We start from the raw sequence: 23483 nt of genomic DNA, 5'->3' as shown, positions 1-23483 counted from the left end.
AAATTAGGTGTGCATGAAATAAATGTAAAAGATGTGGTGGGAGAGCAAGAGGGTCATTAAAGTCTCAAATTCTGCATGGAGGTGGCTTCCCAAGTGTCCTTATGTCCTCAGTTGTTTTAGCGAAATCAAAATTGGGTGCATCAAAAGAGGCAATTTTGGTATGGTTTATCCAGGAAAGATGATATGGCACTCCAAATCAGGTAATCCATTCACGAAGAAAATGTCTTGGCCTAAACATACTATCACTTGCTATGATTTCCTGACCTTTCAATTAACCATCCTATTTCCAGTCTCAAGCTTACTGGATGAGCCATTTCTGCTAAACATCTATTTATCTGCACTTAGTATTTTCCTTTTGATTATTAGTACTAACCCACCTCCCTACTTCTGGGAGCATATAAATTACTGAGGGGGTACAGCAGAAAACACTAAAGCAGAAGTCAGAAAACACAGATTCTAGTCATTACCTGAACTGTAGTCTTAGAAGTCACCTTATCTCTTTGGGCCACTTTCCTCATCTATGAAGTGTCCATGTTGCGTGTAGGGATGGAGGATGAGAGGTAGATGATAAGAGAAGCAGTTGGACTAGATAATCTTTCAGGTCTCTCCTGATTCTTTAAAATGCCATTCTATGCAATTCAGCTTATATAAGATAGGTAGAGTTCTTTAAAACATCTCTTAATCTTTATTTGGAATATAAAATATAAATATTCAGAAAAAATATATAAATTCATTGTTAATGTCAAGAGTAAGTAAATTTACTTGAGAAAAGTAACATTATTTAGAAAAAATTTTTAGAAATTTTAATTACAAAAAAGAAAATGCAAAGTTATATATATACACACACACACACACACACACATATATATATACACACACACACATAATGATTCAAATAAGATCTAAGTTGCCAACATAAAACTGATAACTGATATCCTTATAATTTGAGAATGGGAAAAAAAGTCTCTAAGATGTTACACTTCGAATGTCCATGCTCTCTATAATAAAAAGCTTTTGGAAGAAACTATCTTTATTAAGTTATATTTCCAAAGTGGATTACAAAGCTATAGTTCTGGGAATAGCATGTAATATTAACTTGCTTAAATAATTCCCAGGTTTAATTTTAATGTTACAAATACAAAACTACAATTACTGACTGGAAAAAATAAACTACTGAAAGAAACAAATGCTGCCTTCTTTAAACTCATTAGTTCTGCAACAGAACGAAAATGAAAAATTAAGCTCAAGACTCAGTTCAGATCCCAACTGAATTTCTTTAACAGCAGTGAGTCTTGTCAAAAATGTGTTTCTAGATAAAAAGAAAATTGTTAGGGAGTACTGCCTAACATATTGTCTTGGTATTTCTTTCACAGAATGATGCCTGAATCACTTTTTGTGCCACAAAAATAATACAAATTAAGACTCATATACAAAGATAAAGAGATTTAAATCTAAGTATACATCATCTTTTAAAATAACCATTTGCTATTTGTGAGTGGGAAAAGAAACTGTAATACTCAGTTTATATGCTCCCTTGGAGTCTATATCAATTTCAAGTTTTCTTTTATGATTCAGCTATTCTAAGAGTATAAAATATTTTATTAAAAATTAACGTGTTATCCATACAAATGGCAAATATTGAAAATAGGAACATAAATAAAAAATAATAAAAATAGTAAGTCTACTAATACTGAAGAGGAAGGAAGACAGGAGGGGGAGGAGAGCATGTGAAAGGGAGAGAGATTTTAAACATCCGGTTTCTATTCTGGACCATTTATAGAAACAGACAGACACAGCAAGCAGAAGCCAAATATATTCTCGGGCTCTGACAGGATTTGTTTTCTATCTTGTCATTACTTTTACTATATTCTTCCTAATAATATTTCTCCAGTGTTCTAGATTTCCTGACCGACAATACCAATCTTCTTAAGAGCTTACAAATGAGAGTTGTAGAGGATTCAGGCATGTTCATGGAGTCTGGCTGCCTTGTGAGCCTACTTGCTGGGGGTTTGAAGCTTTCCCAGGAACTCTTCAGCACAAAGGCACACAGCCATGGCAACTTCCTCCCCCATCCTATGCATCCTTCCCAAACTCCTTTGAATGATTTTCTTAGGAACTAGCACGCAGTCCCTGGCAGAGCAATAGGTACCCACCTGGTCTATTGCACAAAGGTAAAAGTATATGCATGATGCCCATTTCACTACTGCTGGCACAAAGGCAACAGGCTCACTCAACATGCATCCTCTTTGTTTGCTCTTTTAATGAGAGTGAGTCCATGTCATATCCCAAGCAAGTACCTATCAAGCTCAACCCTTTCCATTTCAGTGCCATTGAGAGAAAGTCACAGTGCCTACTAAACATGCAGCTTTAGACACACACACTTGTCCCTACATCAAAACAAAACACAATAGAATTCCTCTACACCAAAGATAATGAGGGAACTATTTTGAAAATATGAATGATTTGTTTATGCAGACTATAAAAACATCTCTTTGCATCAAAATAAGTGTCCCTCTTTACTGCACACAGACTATTTTCTATAGAATTTAAATTGCACATGAAATTATAATTGTGTCTTGTTTAATGTAAATTGATTGTCTCAATTATTGGGAAAGCATTTGAATTTTAATGGACTAATTTTAATGGACATGTGCCAAGCAAATCAGCAAAAACTCTAACAGCTCTAACTGTGGAGGTGCACAGCCAGACGTCTCTACAAATCAGGAGGCACTGCCTGGTCTCGAGAATTCGTCCTAACGTGGCGGCCCAGAGGAGTTAGTAAGCTATTCCCCATGAAGAAGAGATCAGCTTTTGACTGTCAGTGTTGGAAGATGCTGTGACAGTGAGGCTGTAATTTGGTTTCTCTCTCTGAAAAAAAAAGATCCAGTATTAGTAGAAAGGACTTTTATGGCTATGCTTTTTTAAAAATATTTTTTTTAATGTTCTTTCTACAGATTAGGCTATCCATGAAAATCAAGGCTTTAACCTGAAGGTAGGACCAACAGAGAATCTAGCAGTACTGTGTCACCAGGATCTAAGACATACTTTTTTTTTTTAGCATAGTAAATATACATGTATATATTTATTTATTTATTTTTTAAATAGATCTTTATTGGATCATAATTACTTCACAATACTGTGTTAGTTTCTGTTGCACAACAAAGCGAATCAGCCATATGCATACACATGCCCCCATATCCCCTCCCTCTTAAGCCTCCCTCCCATCCTCCCTATCCCACCCCTCTAGGTCATCGCAAAGCACCAAGCTGATCTCCCTGTGCTATATGCTGCTGCTTCCCACCACCCAACTATTTTACATTCGGTAGTGTATGTATGTCGATGCTACTCTCCCTTCGCCCCAGCTTCGCCCTCCCACCCCATGACCTCAAGTCCATTTTCTATGTCTATCTGTTTATTCCTGCCCTGCAGCTAGGTTCATCAGTAACTTTTTTTTTTTTTTAGATTCCATATATATGTGTTAGCATACAGTATTTGTTTTTCTCTTTCTGACTTACTTCACTCTGTATGACAGACTCTAGGCCCGTCCACCTCACTACAAATAACTCAATTTCGTTTCTTTTTTATGGCTGAGTAATATTCCATTGTATATATGTGCCACATCTTCTTTATCCATTCATCTGTCGATGGGCTTTCAGGTTGGTTCCATGTCCTGGCTATCGTAAATAGTGCTGCAATGAACATTGTGATACAAGTCTCTTTTTGAATTATGGTTTTCTCAGGGTATATGCCCAGTAGTGGGATTGCTGGGTCATATGGTAGTTCTATTTCTAGTTTTTTAAGGAACCTCCATACTGTTTTCCATAGTGGTTGTATCAATTTACATTCCCACCAACAGCACAGGAGGGTTTAAAACACACTTGAATGTAAGCCTTGGACGTCTGAGGGAAGGCCACCCCAGGAAGCTGGCTGCAGACACATCGCAGCAGCATGCCACATAGTCACTACCTGACATTTCTCCTTTTACAAATCCAGTGTCTGTGAAGTCAAACAAATATCCTCCACACTTACAATCACAGGCAATAGCAGACCTCACCCATTTTGCTACCCAGATAGTGCAACATTTTTACAGTTAAATTATAACCAGTGATGCTGGAGGTATAGATACACATCTGCTGGAAACTGCCAGCCTTATAAGATCTTTTTCTCACACCCCAAGCCTCAAGAAGCACTGTTGATAGGTATAAAAATCACCCCTGGGAATAATATGATGAACAATTTGCTACACAGCCAAATTTATACCTCAGCTATAAATCATCATGAATTTACTTTAACTGCTATCTATTTGAGATATTTTAGGAATTGAAAATACAAGGTTTTAATCATTTCAGTCTTGAGACTCTTTTTGCAATAGAAAACTGGCAGTATTAATCTAGACATACGTGTAGATGTTACGTACAGAGTATAAATTTTGAGCCAGTGAATAAAGATTTCTTCTCCTATTCATCAAACTTTCCTGAATGAATTTCTATGCCGTTAAAGAATCAAGCTGAATATAAGGCATTCCTTTCTATAACAAAATTCAGAAAGGGCAATAAGTTATGAGCAACTACAGTTTTTATTGATTCCTTCCTAAATGTTATCTGGCTTGTATAAAACCACTTCAGTGTTAAGATAGTTCAATATCTATGTGTCCTATAACTTTTTTTTAAGAACCCAGAGTTTCCTGCCAACTAGATACTTGATTAAAATTCATAATTAGTACGTCTCAGATTTTGGATAATGCAGCCTAACAGTGTGAATTCTAACAAAATGCCACACCCAAGGCACACCATTTCACCGGATAAGAGTATGAAATCTGGCCACAGGTGGGTATCTAGAAATAAAAGGCCGAAGCAAAGCAACAGAACCGTGAAAAGATAGAGGAAGAGTAATGTACAAGTGAGGGGGAGTACCAGACAAAGAAGAAGATGAAGAAGTAGCAGATGAGCCACACTGGCTGGTTAGAAAACAACTCAGCAGGAACTGCACGTTTGGCATCTCAACACCCATCCATCCCACATCCCCACATTTGTAGGGGACTGGTTAAGCTTCACTTAGCAGCCAGAGTCAGTAATGCATCAGCTAGATGGATGTCTCCTTTCTTTTAATGACATTTGCCTAGCATATAAACATTAAAATTTGCATTAAGGGGAAAAGAGTGACTCAAAAGCCACTTTAATGCGGCTTTTCTATATTTCTGCAAAATGCCTTTAAAATATCTGCTCTTTAAATGGCTGCATTATTTTCCATAGGTGATAAGGAGAAAACGGTCCTGCCCCTGTTCTCATACACACACACACACACACACACACACACACACACACACACACAATAGAATAGCCATTTTTAAAACCAATTGACTTGTAGAAAACAAAAACCCAGAAAATATCACTCTATCATCAAGATACTATAAAACCAAATTTTCTCTTTAATCTGTTAAATTCCCATCACGGCAAAAACAATGTATGAAATTGCTCCCCGCAACCCAATTCATGAAATGTTTAACTAAACAAAGGAAAACACTTTACAAAGGACTAAAGGCATTACTCTCCTTATGTAATCGCCCTAGAAGTTATTTTGTTCAAAATGATCAAAGACATGTCAAAAACAACATGGAATCCCACAAAGGAGTTAATTCATTATGTTCGATTGATTCTAGATGTCTTTTGTGCAACATGGAAGCACTAAAAGAGCACAAAAAATACTGCCTACAGGGCTGCGTACACAGCCCCAACTCCAAGTACCCTGCAGGCCAGGGCTGAAAACCCAGCAGCTTTTCCTTGAATTGATAGGTAATGGGCTCTCTGTTGGGACTGCCCCTCCCAAGTCAGGTGAAAAAGGTCTGCCTCGGAACAAAATTCCACAAAAGCAGCCTAAAACTGAGTATTTTCTGGGAGAAAAGTGAGATTTTTTTGCAGTCCTATCTATCAGTGGAGATTATTTAGTTTTAAAGGAAGACCTGCTATTTTGTGTTTCTATTTTGTTTTGTTTTGTTATTTAATGAGGATATACTATTAAGTTTGAATTGCAAAATAAAATCCAAGAACTTACATTTAACAAAAGTATATACTGTCTCCTATGTGCCAAGCAGATTCCAAGCTCATTTCAGTCTCAGAACAACCCTAAGCAATGGGAACTGTTTTCCCTCCTTTTACACATGAGGAAACTGAGTCACCAAGAAGTGAGGTGACTTGCCCAACATCCACAGCCTGTTCAGTGGTGGGCCTGGGCTTAGAATCCAGGCAGGAAGCTCCAGAAACTGCATGTTTTTAACCACTATCCACCACATGCTCTATTGGTAATTTTAAAATCTTTTTAAAAGCTCATTTAGTCTTGCTATAATAACCTGGGGAGATTTCTAAGGCACATTAGCCTGAAAAGCTGCTAGCAGAGACTTTGACTCTTAGATACCACACTGTCACTCACAAGTTAGAGTGGGAAAATCTGCTGCGGGGCTTTGTGGCCTGGGACTCTGGAGACCTGGAATGGAGTCCAGGACCAGCTCAGATGCTGGCTTCCTGGGGAAACCCAGAGAGGTACGGCAGCATGCTGATGAAAGCATGGGCTCCAGCATTAGACAACCTTGCATTTCTAGACTGGCGATGGGACATATTAGGCTAAGTGACTGTGGGTAAGTCACATAACCTCTTGGAGTCTCAGTTTCCCCCTCTAAAAAATAGAAGACAAGAATATTATCTCAATAGAATTGATCTGATGCTTAAATTATTCAATGCCTCTCTGCTGCAGATTCTTTTAATTACAAAACTGCAGTGTTGTGTTAGAGATCACGAAGTCCCATCTACCAAACAAATACTGTGATTCCATAATACTACGACTACAAGACAGTTGATTATAATACTGTACTCTATTTATACAGTGCTTATGCTTTTCAAACATTTTCACACCTATGATCTGATTTGATACTCATTACTAATCTGCATAGTATTCAATCCCTATTTTATGGATGAGGAAATTGAGCCTGAGAGAGTTTAAAAAGACATAATAAGTCATGGAAATGTAAGTAGTCTGATAATGTAAGCAAAATGACTGGTGAAAAAGTCAATAAACTCAGAAATCAGAAATAGACTACAGATGGGAAATAAGCAGAAAGCTATCAGGGGGCCCCTCTGGCTCTCCAAGTAGGAGATAAATATCATGATGTTTAAAAGGCTAACATCACAGAAATGCCACCCCCCACTCCCCTATCCGCTTAAAATCCTTCAAAGCCTCCCTTCTCACAGTGAAGAATAAATTTCAAACATTTTTACATGATTCAAGAGAAAGACTCTTCCAGATCTAACTTCTGAGAGTCCCACCTCCTCTTAATAGGTAGGAAGCCACAAAAACATTACTCCCACCCTAACAATGAGAAAAAAAGTCAGATAATCAACAAAGCCATAATTATTCTTGAGCCAGAGAGCTGAGGTTGGAAGATAACCAGGTGAACTAAATTCCAAAAGGCAGAGTGTCCCTCTGAGGAGAGGCAGAAACACTTGAATTGTTTTATCTTTGGCAGAGCATGGAAAAGAGAAATGGCCACTATAAAAGGAGGGAAGAGGAAAGCAGGCAATGTGCTAATCGGTTCTTAGAGTGTAGGCTAGTGTGATAGTCTAGAATTCCTGGGACCCCCAGACACGAGAGGACAAGAAGAGTTTGCACTCATTCTTAAGCACTTTTCCACAGGTTTCCTTCCACTGGATGCTCACGAGAAAGACTACGAGCAGGAGAGGAGACGTGCACCCCAACCGGGCAGGGCGCAGGTAAAAACCCTGCCCACACAGTAGACGCTATGTTTTCATAGGAAGCAAAAGCCTCAAGCTTCTGGGGAAGGGGCAAGAAATCTTCCCAGGAAAAGGTTCAGTGCCTCTGGGGAAACGTTAGATGCAAAAGCTCTCTTCCCCTGGGAGGGGTGGAACCCTCTTGCACGTGGCCCTAGGAATAGGTAAACTTTCACTGAGGAATAGGTCAAAGCAAAATCCATCACTGCTGTGATGGTAGACGTTTGAAATCCAGCTCTCTGGGGAAAAGGAAGTTCTGAATTGTAGTGTCTGCCCATTTCTGTGATGTAAATAATTCTACTGTGGCCAAGCTAAAACTATCAAGATGATGTTAAATGACTCACACATTTATAAAAATTTAATAATCAGCTCCAGCACGCAACTGCATCTGACCCTGAAGAGGCAGCAGGAAATCCCATCCCCATGCCCAATCCCATGCTCATCATAAACCACAAGGAGAGTCAAATGGAAAAACCAGAGATAAAAAGCAACAATTAAGAAAAAAAACCCAGCATCAACAATAAAGAATTTCTTTGTTGGGCCTGTCAACAGACTGAATTCAACACAGGGAGGGAAAATCGTTAAATTTGAGATTGGCCAATAGAAATTATCCAAGCTAAATACAAAGAAGATAGAAAGGAGTTAAGGTGGGGGGCAGAGGGGGTAGTGTGGGGAGAGAAGAGACTAGAACAGTACATCTAAGAGCTATGGGACAACATCAAATGATCTAACCAATGTATAACTGGAATCCCAGAAGGAGGAGAGAAAGAAAGCAAATGGGAAGATCTAACTCCTGCATACTACCTCTGCCTCATCTACTGTCAATCTCCCTTTATATTTTAAAGCCACAGTAAAGTTCTTGAAGAGACCATGTCCTCCTTGACTCCCAGGACCTTCAAACATGTATTCCTTTTTCTCTGTTAAGAGTACTTCTACTTCTCAGGTATTATTTCTCTAAGGAATTGTACACTGGGTCTCTAAACCCAGGTCGGGTGCCAGTCTGGTATGCCCCAGAGCATCCTGATTCACTCTCATCATATCAGATTATACCCCTGTGATTACTGTGTGCTCCTGAGCAGAAATGAAAGCTCCTTAAGGGTAGAGATCATCACTTTTTGGACTTACATTGGATGTATGGAAGAAATTTTTAGGGATCTTAAGCATGGAAATACATTTTTTTCCTCTAATATAAAAACAGAAATTTACCTGCTCTGTCTTTTTAGCAAAAGCTCTGTCCAAAGAGTGATGTTCAATGCTCATAACCTCTTGTGGTTCTTCGTACATTTCTAACATGTGTCTAGCACCTATTTTTAATTGAATATTTTTAATAATCCAGACTTAACTGAAGAAAAATAAAAATAATAAACACTATAAAAATATTAAAACTGGCCCATTATAGATGGTTTTATAGAATACTTGTCTCCAAAAAGGCATTAGCTATTTCCTAGTACTTTATGTTCATAGAGTTTTTTCTTTTCTAATGTTTAAATGTTATAAAATTTTCCCTCCCAGGAATAGAAATTAAAATCTGATAGCCTTTTTTATTTTTTCTGTTTCTAAATAAAAACCTAATAGGTAAAATTGGGGATTTAAAAAGAGTGCTCCTCACTCCCAGTTATGCTGAAAATATGATTTTTAAAACAACTAGGTAAATGTATCCCTCTTGAAATTTTATTTGGGGCTCATATTAAAAACTTTCACACATATAAACAAACACACACATACATTCATATACTCACAAACACTTAGAATATCATAGGCATATCCCAAGTATTGTCCAAAATGTTGTTCCATAAATCACTTGTTGAAAACTCAGAAGGTATTTACCCTTAGAAATAACATTATGTAAACATGGTATTTTTGTTTCACAGACTAGTTCACAAGAGCCTATTTAACCCAGAATATAAATAAACTACCTTCTAGAATATTAGCCTCTCAAGTTCCTGGTGCATGTCCAAAATCTAGAACAGAACCTAGTATACATTAAGGGGTTGGTAAGTATGTTGAATGAAGGATGCTGAATAAATAAGAGTGTGAAACATTTGTTGCAGACTAAGTCTGTACCAGACACTGTTTTCTAAAGAGTTTTCAAGGGTAATTTTAGGCCATTATCACAACCTTATAAGGTAGCATTTTTCAGATAATGAAAGTGAGAAACTGAGGAAATAAGGAAGATTAAATTTATGATTTAAGGAATTTGCTCTTGACCTGACATCTAGGAAGAGAGCCTCCTTCTAGGGTGCATGCTCTTAACTACTATACATACTGTGAAAATTAGTAAAAAGAAATCTCATTTAAAATGGTGTTGGGTTTTTTGATACTTAAAGCGTGTGTTTCCTTATTTATTTCATTTTGGATGATCTGTCCATTGGTGAAAGTGGGGTGTTGAAGTCCCCTACTATTATTGTGTTACTGTCGATTTCCCCTTTTATGGCTGTTAGCATTTGCCTTATGTATCGAAGTGCTCCTATGTTGGGTGCATAAATATTTACAATTGTTAATATCTTCTTCTTGGATTGATCCCTTGATCATTATGTAGTATGCTTCTTCGTCTCTTGTAATAGTCCTTATTTTAAAGTCTATTTTGTCTGATATGAGAATTGCTACTCCAGCTTTCTTTTGATTTCCGTTTGCATGGAGTATCTTTTTCCATCCCTTCACTTTCAGTCTGTATGTGCCCCTAGGTCTGAAGTGGGTCTCTTGTAGACAGCATATATAGGGGTCTTGTTTTTGTATCCATTCAGCCAGTGTGTGTCTTTTGGTTGGAGCATTTAATCCATTTACACTTAAGGTAATTATAGATATGTATGTTCCTATTACCATTTTCTTAATTGTTTTGGGTTTGTTTTTGCAGGTCTTTTCCTTCTCTTGTGTTTCCTGCCTAGAGGAGTTCCTTTAGCATTTGTCGTAAAGCTGGTTTGGTGGTGCTGAATTCTCTTAACTTTTGCTTGTCTGTAAAGGTTTTAATTTCTCCGTCGAATCTGAATGAGATCCTTGCTGAGTAGAGTAATCTTGGTTGTAGGTTTTTCACTTTCAACACTTTAAATATGCCCTGCCACTCCCTTCTGGCTTGCAGAGTTTCTGCTGAAAACAAACAACCCAATCCAAAAATGGGCAGAAGACCTAAATAGACATTTCTCCAAAGAAGATATACAGATTGCCAGCAAACACATGAAAGGATGCTCAACATCACTAATCACTAGAGAAATGCAAATCAAAACTACAATGAGGTATCACCTCACACTGGTCAGAATGGCCATCATCAAAAAATCTACAAACAATAAATGCTGGAGAGGGTGTGGAGAAAAGGGAACCCTCTTCCACTGTTGGTGGGAATGTAAATTGATACAGCCACTATGGAGAACAGTATGGAGGTTCCTTAAAAAACTACAAACAGAACTACCATATGATCCAGGAATCTCACCACTGGGCATATACCCTGAGAAAACCATAATTCAAAAAGAGACATGTACCACAATGTTCACTGCAGCACTATTTACAATAGCTAGGACATGGAAGCAACCTAAATGTCCATCGACAGATGAATGGATAAAGAAAATGTGGCACATATATACAATGGAATATTAGACATAAAAGGAAATGAAATTGAGTTATTTGTAGTGAGGTGGATGGACCTAGAGTCTGTCACACAGAGTGAAGTAAGTCAGAAAGAGAAAAACAAATACAGTATGCTAACACATATATATGGAATCCAAAAAAAAAAAAAAAAAAAGGTTCTGATGAACCTAGGGGCAGGACAGGAATAAAGATGCAGACGTAGAGAATGGACTTGAGGACACGGGGAGGGGCAAAGCGTTATCTGGGACGACGTGAGAGAGTGGCATGGATTTATATATACTACCAAATGTAAAATAGATGGCTAGTGGGAAGCAGCTGCACAGCGCAGGGAGATCAGCTCGGTGCTTTGTGACCACCTAGAGGAGTGGGATAGGGAGGGTGGTAGGGAGACACAAGAGGGAAGAGATATGGGGATATATGTATACATATAGTTGATTCACTTTGTTATACAGCAGAAACTAACACAACATTGTAAAGCAATTATACTCTAATAAAGATGTTAAAAAAAAAAAAAATGGAGTTGGGAGGCCAGCAGGGGAACTCTCAGGCCCTACCACTCCATGTCAATCGCAGACCCATGAAGAAAAGACATACTTTGTATCTCCAACAGGTAGAAGGTTACTCCTTTACTACTCAGCAAGAGGAAGGAAAAAAAAAAAAAAAAAACAACCTCCTTGCCAGGCAACAGCCCAATCAATTAGAGGCTGTCACAACTCAGCCAATGAAAAGCCACTACTTTGAATTCCCAGTTTCCTCCAGTGAACTCTTTGTTTAATAACAGGCCTGCCCAAGTCCTTCTCTAGAAAAGCACATTTCTCTCCTTTGTCATTTGGACTTGCCTGTGGATCGCCACAGATTAGATGTCCTGAATTGCAATTCTTTTCTGTTCCCGAATTAACCTATTTTGCTGGTAAAATAACTGGCTGTTTTATTGCTTTAGGTCAACAATATTTTCTCTCTACTTTCAGTTTTAGGTCTTAAAAGCATAGAACCAGAACCTGAAGGTTGTTTAAAGAATGTTAAGCTCCATAAGGGCAGGGCTGTCTGCTTGTCCAGTGATTTACCCAAGCACATCACTGCTATGTATAATAGGCACTCAATAAATATTTGATGAAGAAGTGAAAGGGAGTCTTTTTCCTTTTCCTGGGTATTGGGCCTATTCTAGGAATAAGTGTGAATTATATTAAAATGTCTGACATTTTCCTCATTCTCTTTTGTTGGGTATATTTCCCATTTAATTTTCTCCCAGGTGATCAGTTATGATACTGTCTGCCTTGTTCCAGCTATATAACTTATTCACTCTCAGATCAAAATCTAACTCCTAAAGCTAGAACTTCCTTTGTTACTGGGAGGGAGGAAAGCAATTTGATTTCAGGTCTTCCCAATAAAATGTAATTGAAAATGCCTTCCAGTCCTCTTAGGGCTTTGCCAATAATGCGTAGAATAATTGGATTTTAAAGAAATTGCTTACTGACCCGAACTGACTTATATATTTGGTACAATTTGGGGGGAAAGGGTCAAGTTTTCTAAGCTGTTTCTGGTTTTTGTAGCTTCCTCTTTTCCTCTACACAATACTCTCAGATTGTTTGCCTTTAGACCCCTTAGGGGAGGCTGCCTACCTAATCCATGGTCCAGCAAAATGAAAGCTAGTGATAACCAAGAAACATTTCAAAATAGAGTTGAAATGAGCTTCTTTCCTAGCAACATATGGATTATATACCAGTTTCTACAATTTGATATTAGAAAATAATGGCATGTAAATCTAAAATAACACAGCAATTATGCTAATTTACTTTTAAAAGTATGTTGTCAGTTATTTAGAAACACAGGTTCCCAAGTAGCTCATCACCAAAGGAGTACCTCTCTAAAGAAAACTGGTGGTGGTGATGGACAGACAGGAGGTGAGGATTATACATACATTTGCTTTAGCAAAAGAGATGCTGGATGCTTCACTTCTGAATTACAATTCATACAGGACATGAAACATAGTCATTGAGAAAATAATACACTGCTGCTGTAAATATGTGGTATTGCACTACAGGAGGTCAGCAAAACAACTCACAACAAATGAGATTAATTATCGTGAAGTTAAAGTGAGAGCATTTTATAGATAAAACTAATAATATCAGTATTTGAAGACCAAGATGACCTCAGTGCAACACTAATAATGCAATATGAACTAAATGTCCTTCCCCCAAATCATCAGAAGTTAAACTACTGGCGCTTGTGCAATATCACAGGAGTTCTGCAAGGTGTAGAGGCCAGTGAAATACTGCACTGGCATTCTCATTAAGTTGTTTTGGCTTATAAAACCCAAATTTCAGTACTTTTAAAACATTCACTTAATAGATTTAAAAACTGCCCGTAAGAACTGCAGAAATGACCTATAATTTTGGGTCACTTTTTTGGCCATCAGTACCCAGGGAGCTTTGGTCTATATTTTGATTACTCTTCTTAATGAGGAATGATCAACTCAAGAAATTTCCTCAGGAATAGGGAAAGTTTATCAACAAACTTTTGGTTTGTGCAAAACGGAGAGAATAGGAGATAAAACAACAACAACAACAAAAAACCCTCCAGGCAACCAACTCCCACCCAGGCTGCCAAGGGTGGCTGGTCCCCCAGGACATCCTTCCTTTTTGCCTCTGGGGTTTCAGGATGCACAGAGCAGCCAGAAGACACCTCCCGCGAGGGGGCAGGTGGTGTCACAGCTGCTCTGGACTCTGGGCTCATAGTGCCTTGACCAGCCCAAATAGAGAGGGAGCTTGCAACCATGGGAATGAGGCAGAGGTGAAGACACTTCTTTGTATCCCCTGGCCGAGTACAGTGACTGGTACAAAATAGTTGCCTAATAAATATAGAACAAACAAATTCAGGCCTCAGCTTACTTTACCAGCACCATATCCATAAACCTGCATTCATCAGCTCATATGCTCTTTTCAACCACAGCTGTAGCAATGTAGGAAGTAACTCTTTCCAGTCCAAGATGAATTCCTGCTCAATGCTTGGTGTCCCAACCCTCTTCTACTCTCAGGACACATACCGTTGCCTCTGTGTCTACCTCAGCGTCTCCAGATTTATTTTGATTCTAAAAATCCCCTTCACAGAAATACATAGTTTTACGAAACCCCTTAGAAATTTATTAAATTATTTCATTATTTTACATAATATGATTAAGAGGGGAATTTTAAGTAAAAACATTTTATTTGAAATAAGTATATATTTAAGGATTAAAATATAAAATTTATTTTAAAAGTTCTTGAACCTAAAACTACTCTAAAAAACAAAGTCTATTAAAAAATATGATGAGTATTTGCAAAGTCTCTAAGTACCTCTCCATAAGACACTTAATAATTTCTCTTGAGCAGAGAGACCTGGCAGATCCCACCTTGACCTAGTGGTCCAAGTCCACACCATCAGTGACAGGACAAACTGACAGCATGTACCCCTCAACACAATGCACCAAGAAGGACAGTTGGGATTCCTGCCCCAAATATACAGCCTCAATCTAATCATGAGGAAACGTCAGACAAACCCACACTGAGGACCGTTATGTAAAACAATCGAGCGGTTCTCAACAAAACTGTCAACTCTGGGAATTCCCTGGAGGTCCAGTGGTTGGGACTCCATGCTTTTACTGCCAAGGGCCCCGGTTCGATCCCTGGTCAGGGAACTAGGATCCTACAAGCCGCATGGCGTGGCCAAAAAAAAAGAAATAGAAAAAAAAAAAAAATTTTTTAAGTGTCAAGTTTGTGGATGATGGAGAAATACTGAGGAACTGTCACAAATCAGTTTTCTTCACTCAAGGGAATTTATTAAGGGTCTAAAGACCGCTAAAGAGACATGAGAACTAAATGCAGCATAGGATCTTAGACCAGAGTTAGAATATTAGGGGGAAAACTGGTGAAATCCCCATAAGGTCTAGAGATTAGTTTCTAGTATTGCATCAATACTAATTTTCTGGGTCAGATAACTGTATTGTGATTTTGTAAGAGGCTGACATTGTGGGCAAATGGACAAAGGGTATAGAGGCAATCTCAATTTTTTTGCATCTTTTTATAAGTCTAAAATTACTTCAAAATAAAAAACTAAATAGATGTAATTTTCCTATGTAACAAATGACAGCTATTCATTTCATAAATTAAATTCTTACTGAATTAATTATGTAAGAAAAAAGGCAAAACTGGCCAATAACGTTTTTAAAAAAATGTGCTCTAAAATGTATATTTGAAATTAAATCCATGTATAGAACAAAAACATATAAAATAGCTTCATGTTATTTTTTTGAATTCTTACTTTTTAATGTAAAATTCCACTGTTACTTTTATAGATTCCTCATTTTGTTATTGACTATTTTTTAGAGCAATTAAAGATTCAGAGCGAAACTGAGGGGAAGATACAGACACTTCTCATACACATTTCCCACACGTTCATAGCCTCCCCCATTAAGCAACATCCTCCACTAGAGTGGTACATTTGTTACAACTGATGAACCTACATTGGCACATCATAATCACCCAAAGTCCACAGTTTACATTAGGGTTCACTCTTGGTGTTGTACATTCCATGGGTTTGGACAAATGTATAATGACATGTATCCATTTATAGTATCATACAGAGAAGTTTCACTGCCCTACGAAAAACCTCTGTGCTTCACCTATTCACCCAACCCCTAACCCCTGGCAACCACTGATCTTTTTTTTGTCTCCATATTTTTGCCTTTTTGAGAATATCACATAGTTGGAAATCATACAGTATATAATTCTTTCAGATTTGCTTCTTTCACTTAGTAACATGCATTTAAGTTTCCTCCAGGTCTTTCCATGACCTGATAGCTCATTTCCTTTTAGTGCTGAAGACTATTCCATTGTCTGGATGTACCACACTTTATTTATCCATTCACCTACTGAAGGGCATCTTGGTTTCTTCCAAGTCTTGGCAATTCTGAATAAAGTTGCTGTAGACATCCATGTGCAGGTTTTGTGGTGGACGTAACTTTTAAACTCCCTTCGGTAAATACCAAGGAGCACCATTGCTGGATTGTATGTTTGTTTGGTTTTACAAGAAACTTCCAAACTGTCTTCCAAAGTGACTGTACCATTTTGCATTCCTACCAGCAATGAATTAAAGTCCCTTTTGCTACAAAGACTTATCAGCATTTGGTGGTGTCAGTGCTCCAGATTTCTGCCATTCAAATAGGTGGGTAGTGGTATCTCATTGCCATTTTAACTTGCATTTCCCTGATGACATATGACATGGATGATTTTTTCATATGCTTATTTGCCATCTGTATCTCTTCTTTGGTATCTGTCAAGGTCTTTTGTCCATTTTTTAATTGGGTTGTTTGTTTTCTTGTTCTTGAACTTTAAGTGTTCTTTGTATATTTTGGGTAACAGTCCTTTATCAGATATGTCTTTTGCAAATATTTTCTCTTAGTTTGTGGCTTGTCTTCTCATTCTCTTGACATTGTCTTTCTCAAAGCAGAAGTTGTGAATTTTAATGAAATCCATCTTACCAATTATTTCTTTCATGGATCGTGCTTTTGATATATCTAAAAGATCATCACCATTCCCAAGTTCATCAAGGTTATCTTCTAGAAGTTTTATAATTTTGCATTTTATATTTAGGTCTGTGATCCATATTGAGTTAATCTCATGTAAGGTGTAAGATCTGTGTCTATGTCTACATTCATTTTTCTCTATGTGGATGTCCAGTTGTTCCAGCATTATATTTTGAAAGGACTGTCTTTGCTCCACTGTACTGCCTTTGCTACTTTGTCAAAGATTGGTTGACTATGTTTATGTGGGTCTATTTCTGGGCCCTCTATTCTGTTTCATAGATATATTTGTTTGTTCTTTCTTAAATACTACACTGTCTTAATTGCTGTAGGTTTATAGTAAGTTGGAAGTCAGGTAGTATCCAGTCCTCCAACGTTGTTCTTCATTATATTGAAATTGTTTTGGCTATTTTGGGTCTTTTGCCTCCCCATACAGAAACTTTAGAAGCAGTTTGTCCCCATCCATAAAATACCTTGCTGGGATTTTGATTGCACTTGTATTAATATACAGATCAAGCTGGGAAGAAATGATATCTTGACGATATTGAGTCTCCTTTTTTTTTTTTTCTTTTTCCTCCACTCTTTTTTAGATCCTATTCCCACAGAGGTCATTACAGAGTATTGAAGAGAGTTCCCTGTGCTATTCAGTAGGTTCTTATTTGTTATCTATTTTATATATAGTAGTGTGTACATGTCAATCCCAATCTCCCAATTTATCCCTCTCCCCACTTTCTCCTGTGGTAACCACAAGTTTGTTTTCTATATCTGTGACTTTATTTCTGTTTTGTAGATAAGTTCATTTGTACCATTTCTTTAGATTCCACATATAAGTGATATCATATGATATCTGTCTTTCTCTGTCTGACTTACTTCACTCAGTATGACAAGCTCTAGGTCCATCCATGTCACTGCAAATGGCATTATTTCATTTTTTTATGGCTGAGTAATATTCCATTGTATATATGTACCACATATTCTTTATCCATTCCTCCATCAATGGACATTTAGGCTGCTTCCATATCCTGGCTGTTGTAAATAGTGCTGCAATGAAAATTAGGGTGCATGTATCCTTTTTAATTATGGTTTTCACTGGATATATGCCCAGGAGTGGGATTGGTGGAGCATATGGTAGCTCTATTTTTAGTTTTTTAATGAATCTCCATACTTTTCTCCATAGTGGCTGTATCAATTTACATTCCCACCAAGAGTATAGGAAGGTTCCCTTTTCTCCACACCCTATCCAGCATTTATTATTTGTAGATTTTTTGATGATGGTCTTTCTAACTAGTGTGAGCTGATACCTCACTGTAGTTTTGATTTGCATTTCTCTAATAATTAGTGATGCTGAGCATCTTTTCATGTGCCTCTTGGCCATCTGTATGTCTTCTTTGGAGAAATGTCTATTTAGATCTTCTCCCCATTTTTTGGGTTGGGTTGTTTTTTTTTTTGATATAGAGCTGCAGAAGCTGTTTGTATATTTTGGAGATTAATCCCTTGTTGGTTGCTTCATTTGCAAATATTTTCTCCCATTCTGTGGGTTGTCTTTTTGTTCTGTTTATGGTTTCCTTTGCTGTGCAAAAGCTTTTATAATTAGGTTCCATTTGTTTATTTTTGTTTTTATTTCCATTACTGTAGGAGGTGGATCAAAAAAGATCTTGCTGTGATTTATGTCAGAGAGTGTTCTGCCTATGTTTTCCTCTAAGAGTTTTATAGTATCCGGTCCTACATTTAGATCTTTAATCCATTTTGAGTTTATTTTTGTGTACGGTGTTAGGTAGCATTTTAATTTCATTCTTTACAGGTAGCTGTCCAATTTTCCCAGCACCACATACTGAAGAGACTGTCTTTTCTCCATTGTATATTCTTGCCTCCTTTGTCATAGATTAGGTGACCATAGGCATGTGGGTTTATCTCTAGACTTTCTATCCTTTTCCATTGATTTATATTTCTGTTTTTTTGTGCCAGTACCATACTGTTTGATGACTGTAACTTTGTAGTATAGTCTGAAGTCAGGGAGTCTGATTTCTCCAGCTCTGTTTTTCTTTCTCAAGATTGCCTTGGCTATACAGGGTCTTTTGTGTTTCCATACAAATTGTACAATTTTCTGTTCTGATTGTGAAAAATGCTATTGGTAATTTGATAGGGATTGCATTGAATCTGTAGATTACTTTGGGTAGTATAGTCATTTTGACAATATTGATTCTTCCAATCCAAGAACAAGGTATGGCTCTCCATCTGTTTGTGTCATCTTTGGTTTCTTTCATCAGTATCTTATAGTTTTCTGAGTACAGGTCTTTTGCCTCCTTAGGTAGGTTTATTCTTAGGTATTTTATTCTTCTTGATGTGATGGTAAATGGGATAGTTTCCTTAATTTCTCTTTCTGATCTTTCATTGTTAGTGTATAGGAATGCAAGAGATTTCTGTGTATTTATTTTGTATCCTGCAAATTTACCAAATTCATTGATGAACTCTAATAGTTTTCTAGTAGCATATTTAGGATTTTCTATGTATCATGTCATCTGCAAACAGTGACAGTTTTACTTCTTTTCCAGTTTGAATTCCTTTTATCTCTTTTTCTTCTCTGATTGCCATGGCTAGGACTTCCGAAACTATGTTGAATGAAAATGGCTAGAGTGGACATCCTTGTCTTCTTCCTGATCTTAGAGGAAATGCTTTCAATTTTTCACTGTCGAGAATGATGTTTGCTGTGGGTTTGTTGTATATGGCCTTTATTATGTTGAAGTAGGTTCCCTCTATGCCCTCTATACCCTATGATAAAAACTTCTGGAGAGTTTTTATCATAAATGGGTGTTGAATTTTGTCAAAAGCTTTTTCTGCATCTATTGAGATGATCATATGGTTTTTATTCTTCCGTTTGTTAATGTGGTGTATCACATTGATTGATTTGCAGATATTGAGAAATCCTTGCATCCCTGGGATAAATTCCACTTGATCATGGTGTATGATCCTTTTAATGTGTTGTTGGATTCGGTTTGCTAGTATTTTGTTGAGGATTTTTACATCTATATTTATCAATGATATTGGCCTGTAATTTTCTTTTTTTGTGATATCTTTGTCTGGTTTTGGTATCATGGTGATGGTGGCCTTGTAGAATGAGCTTGGGAGTGTTCCTCCCTCTGCAATTTTTGGGAAGAGTTTGAGAAGGATAGGTGTTAACTCTTCTCTAAATGTTTGATAGAATTCACCTGTGAAGCCATCTGGACTTTTGTTTGTTGGAAGATTTTTAATCAGTTTCAATTTCAGTACATGTGATTGTTCTGTTCATATTTTCTATTTCTTCCTTGTTCAGTCTTGGAAGGTTATACCTTTCTAGGAATTTGTCCATTTCTTCTTGGTTGTCCATTTTATCGGCGTATAGTTGCTTGTAGTAGTCTCTTATGATCCTTTGTATTTCTGTTGTGTCCATTGTAACTGATCCTCTTTCATTTCTGATTTTATTGATTTGAGTCCTCTCCCTTTTATTCTTTATGAGTCTGGCTAAAGAGTTATCAATTTTGTTTATCTTCTCAAAGAACCAACTTTTAGTTTCATCCATCTTTGCTATTGTTTTCTTCACCTCTGTTTCATTTATTTCTGCTGTGGTCTTTATGATTTCTTTCCTTCTACTAACTTTAGGTTTTGTTTTTCTATCTCTAGTTGCTTTAGGTGTAAGGTTAAGTTGTTTACTTGAGATTTTTCTTGTTTCCTGAGGTAAGATTGTATTGCTGTAAACTTCCCTCTTAGAACTGCTTTTGCTGCATCCCAGAGGTTTTGGATTGTGGTGTTTTTATTGTCATTTGTCTCTAGGTATTTTTTGATTTCCTCTTTGATTTCTTCAGTGATCCTTTGGTTATTTAGTAACATATTATTTAGTCTCCATGTGTTCGTGTTTTTTACAGTTTTTTTCCTGTAATTGATTTCTAATCTCATAGTCTGTAGTTGGAAAAGATGCTTGATATGATTTCAATTTTCTTAAATTTACAGAGACTTGATTTTTGGCCCAAGATGTGATCTATCCTAGAGAATGTTCTGGGTGTACTTGAGAAGAAAGTGTATTCTGCTGCCTTCAGATGGAATGTCCTATAGATATCAGTTAAGTCTATCTGGTCTAATGTGCCATTTAAGGCTTGTGTTTCCTTATTAATTTTCTGTCTGGATGATCTGTCCATTGGTGTAAGTGGGGTGTTAAAATCCCCAACTATTATTGTGTTATTGTCAATTTCCCCTTTGATGGATGTTAGCATTTGGCTTATAAATTTAGGTGCTCCTACGTTTGGTGCATATAATTTACAATTTTTGTACCTTCTTGGATTGATCCCTTGATCATTATGTAGTGTCCTTCCTTATCTCTTATAACAGTCTTTATTTTAAAGTCTATTTTGTCTGATATGAGTATTGCTACTTCAGCTTTCTTTTGATTTCCATTTGCATGGAATATCTTTTTCCATCCCCTCACTTTCAGTCTGTATGTGTCCCTAGGTCTGAAGTGGGTCTCTGTAGACAGCATATCCATTCAGCCAGTCTATGTCTTTTGGATGGAGCATTTAATCCATTTGCATTTAAGGTAATTATCAATATGTATATTCCTACTGCCATTTTCTTAACTTTTGGGGTTTTATTTTTTCTTCCCTTACTCTTTTGTTGCCTTCTCTTGTGGTTTGATGATCATCCTTAGTGTTGTGTTTGGGTTGCTTTTTCTTTCTTGTTTGTGTATCTATTGTAGTTTTTGGGTTTGCTATTCCCCTGAGGTTTTAATTTAGCAGTCTATATATGTACAAGGTTGTTTTAATTTGCTAGTCTCTTTCCCGCCTACGAAAGTTCCTTTAGCATTTGTTGTAAAGCTGATTTCATGGTGCTGAATTCTCTGAGCTTTTGCTTGTCTGTAAAGCTTTGGTTTTCTCCGTCAAATCTGAATGAGAGCCTTGCTGGGTAGAGTATTCTTGGTTGTAGGTTTTTCCCTTTCATCACTTGAAATATATCAAGCAGAGTTTCTGCTGAAAAATCCGCTGATAATAATAATCAGGATTCCCTCATATGTTATTTGTTGCTTTTCCCTTGTTGCTTTTAACATTTTTTCTTTGTCTTTAATTTTTGCCAGTTTGATTAATATGTGTCTTGGCATGTTCCTCCTTGGGTTCATCCAGTGTGGAATTCTCTGTGCTTCCTGGACTTAGAGTGAGTGTTTCCTTTCTCATGTTAGGGAAGTTTCTGGCTAAAATATCTTCAATTATTTTCTCAGGCTCTTTCTCTTTCTCTTCTCCTTCTGGTACCCCTATAATGAGAATGTTGGTGTGTTTATTATTATCCCGGAGATCTCTGAGACTGTCCTCATTTCTTTTCATTCCTTTTTCTTTATTCTGTTCTGTGGCAGTGATTTCCACCACTATGTCTTCCACTTCACTTATTCGTTCTTCTGCCTCAGTTATTCTGCTATGGATTCCTTCTACTGCATTTTTCATTTCAGTTATTGTATTGTTCATCTGTTTGTTTGTACTTTAAATCTTCTAGCTCCTTGTTAAACATTTCTTGTATCTTCTTGATCTATCCCTCCACTCTTTTTCCAAGATTTTGGATCATCTTTACTATCATTACTCTGAATTCTTTTTCAGGTAGATTGCCTGTCTCCTCTTCATTTAGTTGTTCTTGTGGGTTTTTATCTTGTTCCTTCTTTTGTAACATATTTCTCTGTCATCTCATTTTGTCTAACTTTCTGTGTTTGTGGTGTCCTTTCCACAGGCTGCAGGACTGTAGTTCTCTTGCTTCTGGTGTCTGCTCCCTGGTGGGTGAGTTTGGTCCAGGGGCTTGTGCAGCCTTCCTGGTGGAAGGGACTGGTGCCTGCCCTCTCGTGGGTGCAGCTGGGTCTTGTCCCTCTGATGGGCAGGGCCACGTCAAGGGGTGTGTTTTGAGGTGGATGTGAGCTCAGTACGACTTCAGGCAGCCTGTCTTCTGATGGGTGGGGCTGTATTCCTATCTTGGTGGTTGTTTGGCCTGAGGTTTTCCAGCTTTGGAGCCGCAGGTTGTTGGGTGGGGCTGGGTCTTGGTGCCAAAATATGGACCTCCGGAAGATCTCACTCCAATCAATATTCCCTGGGGCTTCTGCCACCAGTGTTCTTGCCCTCGTGGTGAGTGATAGTCGACCTTCACCTCGCCAGGACACCCTCTAAGACCCCTAGGTAGGTGTAGCCCAGGTTGCTATTGAGGTACTGCTTTGTGCCGGGTCCCAGTGCATGTGAGAGCTTGTGTGTGCCATCCAAGCGTTTAGTCTCTGTTTCTCCCAGCCCTATGGAGTTCCTGCACTCAAGCCCTGCTGGCCTTCATGGCTAAATGGTCTGGGGGTTCTTCTACCCAATTCCAGACCCTCAGACTGTCTTGGAGGGCTATTTTATGTGGGAAAGTCCCTATGTAGCCTGCATGGGTTTAATATTTTTGGTGCAAGGGTTGTTTTTAGTATAGATGTTTGCCACCTCTTAATCAGTGTATGCTGGCCGTTATCCCCTTTATAGGAGGTGTGACTGATGTTGTGGTGAACAGAGCCAGCACTGGATATTGAGCAGGGCCTCCCCTTTGCT

General features: G+C 37.7%; 1 protein-coding gene across 8 annotated transcripts in view; it reads right to left on the bottom strand.

Annotated features, from left to right (window-relative positions):
• SDCCAG8 (SHH signaling and ciliogenesis regulator SDCCAG8) overlaps window positions 1-23483 on the bottom strand; it is a 282699-nt gene that overhangs the window by 50708 nt on the left and 208508 nt on the right. The window contains exon 17 of one of the 8 annotated variants that reach the window (XM_068541680.1): window positions 2615-2868. The exons of the other annotated variants lie outside the window; for them this stretch is intronic. Coding sequence (XP_068397781.1) covers window positions 2805-2868 — 64 coding nt within the window. The 3' untranslated portion in view covers window positions 2615-2804. Of the gene's footprint in view, window positions 1-2614; window positions 2869-23483 lie in introns of those variants that run through there. 8 annotated transcript variants of the gene reach the window in all.

The sequence above is a fragment of the Eschrichtius robustus genome, chromosome 3 (assembly GCF_028021215.1).
Source record: "Eschrichtius robustus isolate mEscRob2 chromosome 3, mEscRob2.pri, whole genome shotgun sequence".
NCBI classification, from domain to species: Eukaryota; Metazoa; Chordata; class Mammalia; order Artiodactyla; family Eschrichtiidae; genus Eschrichtius; species Eschrichtius robustus.
The sequence above is the reverse complement of the archived record's forward strand: the minus strand, read 5'-3'. Positions and strand labels throughout refer to the sequence as shown.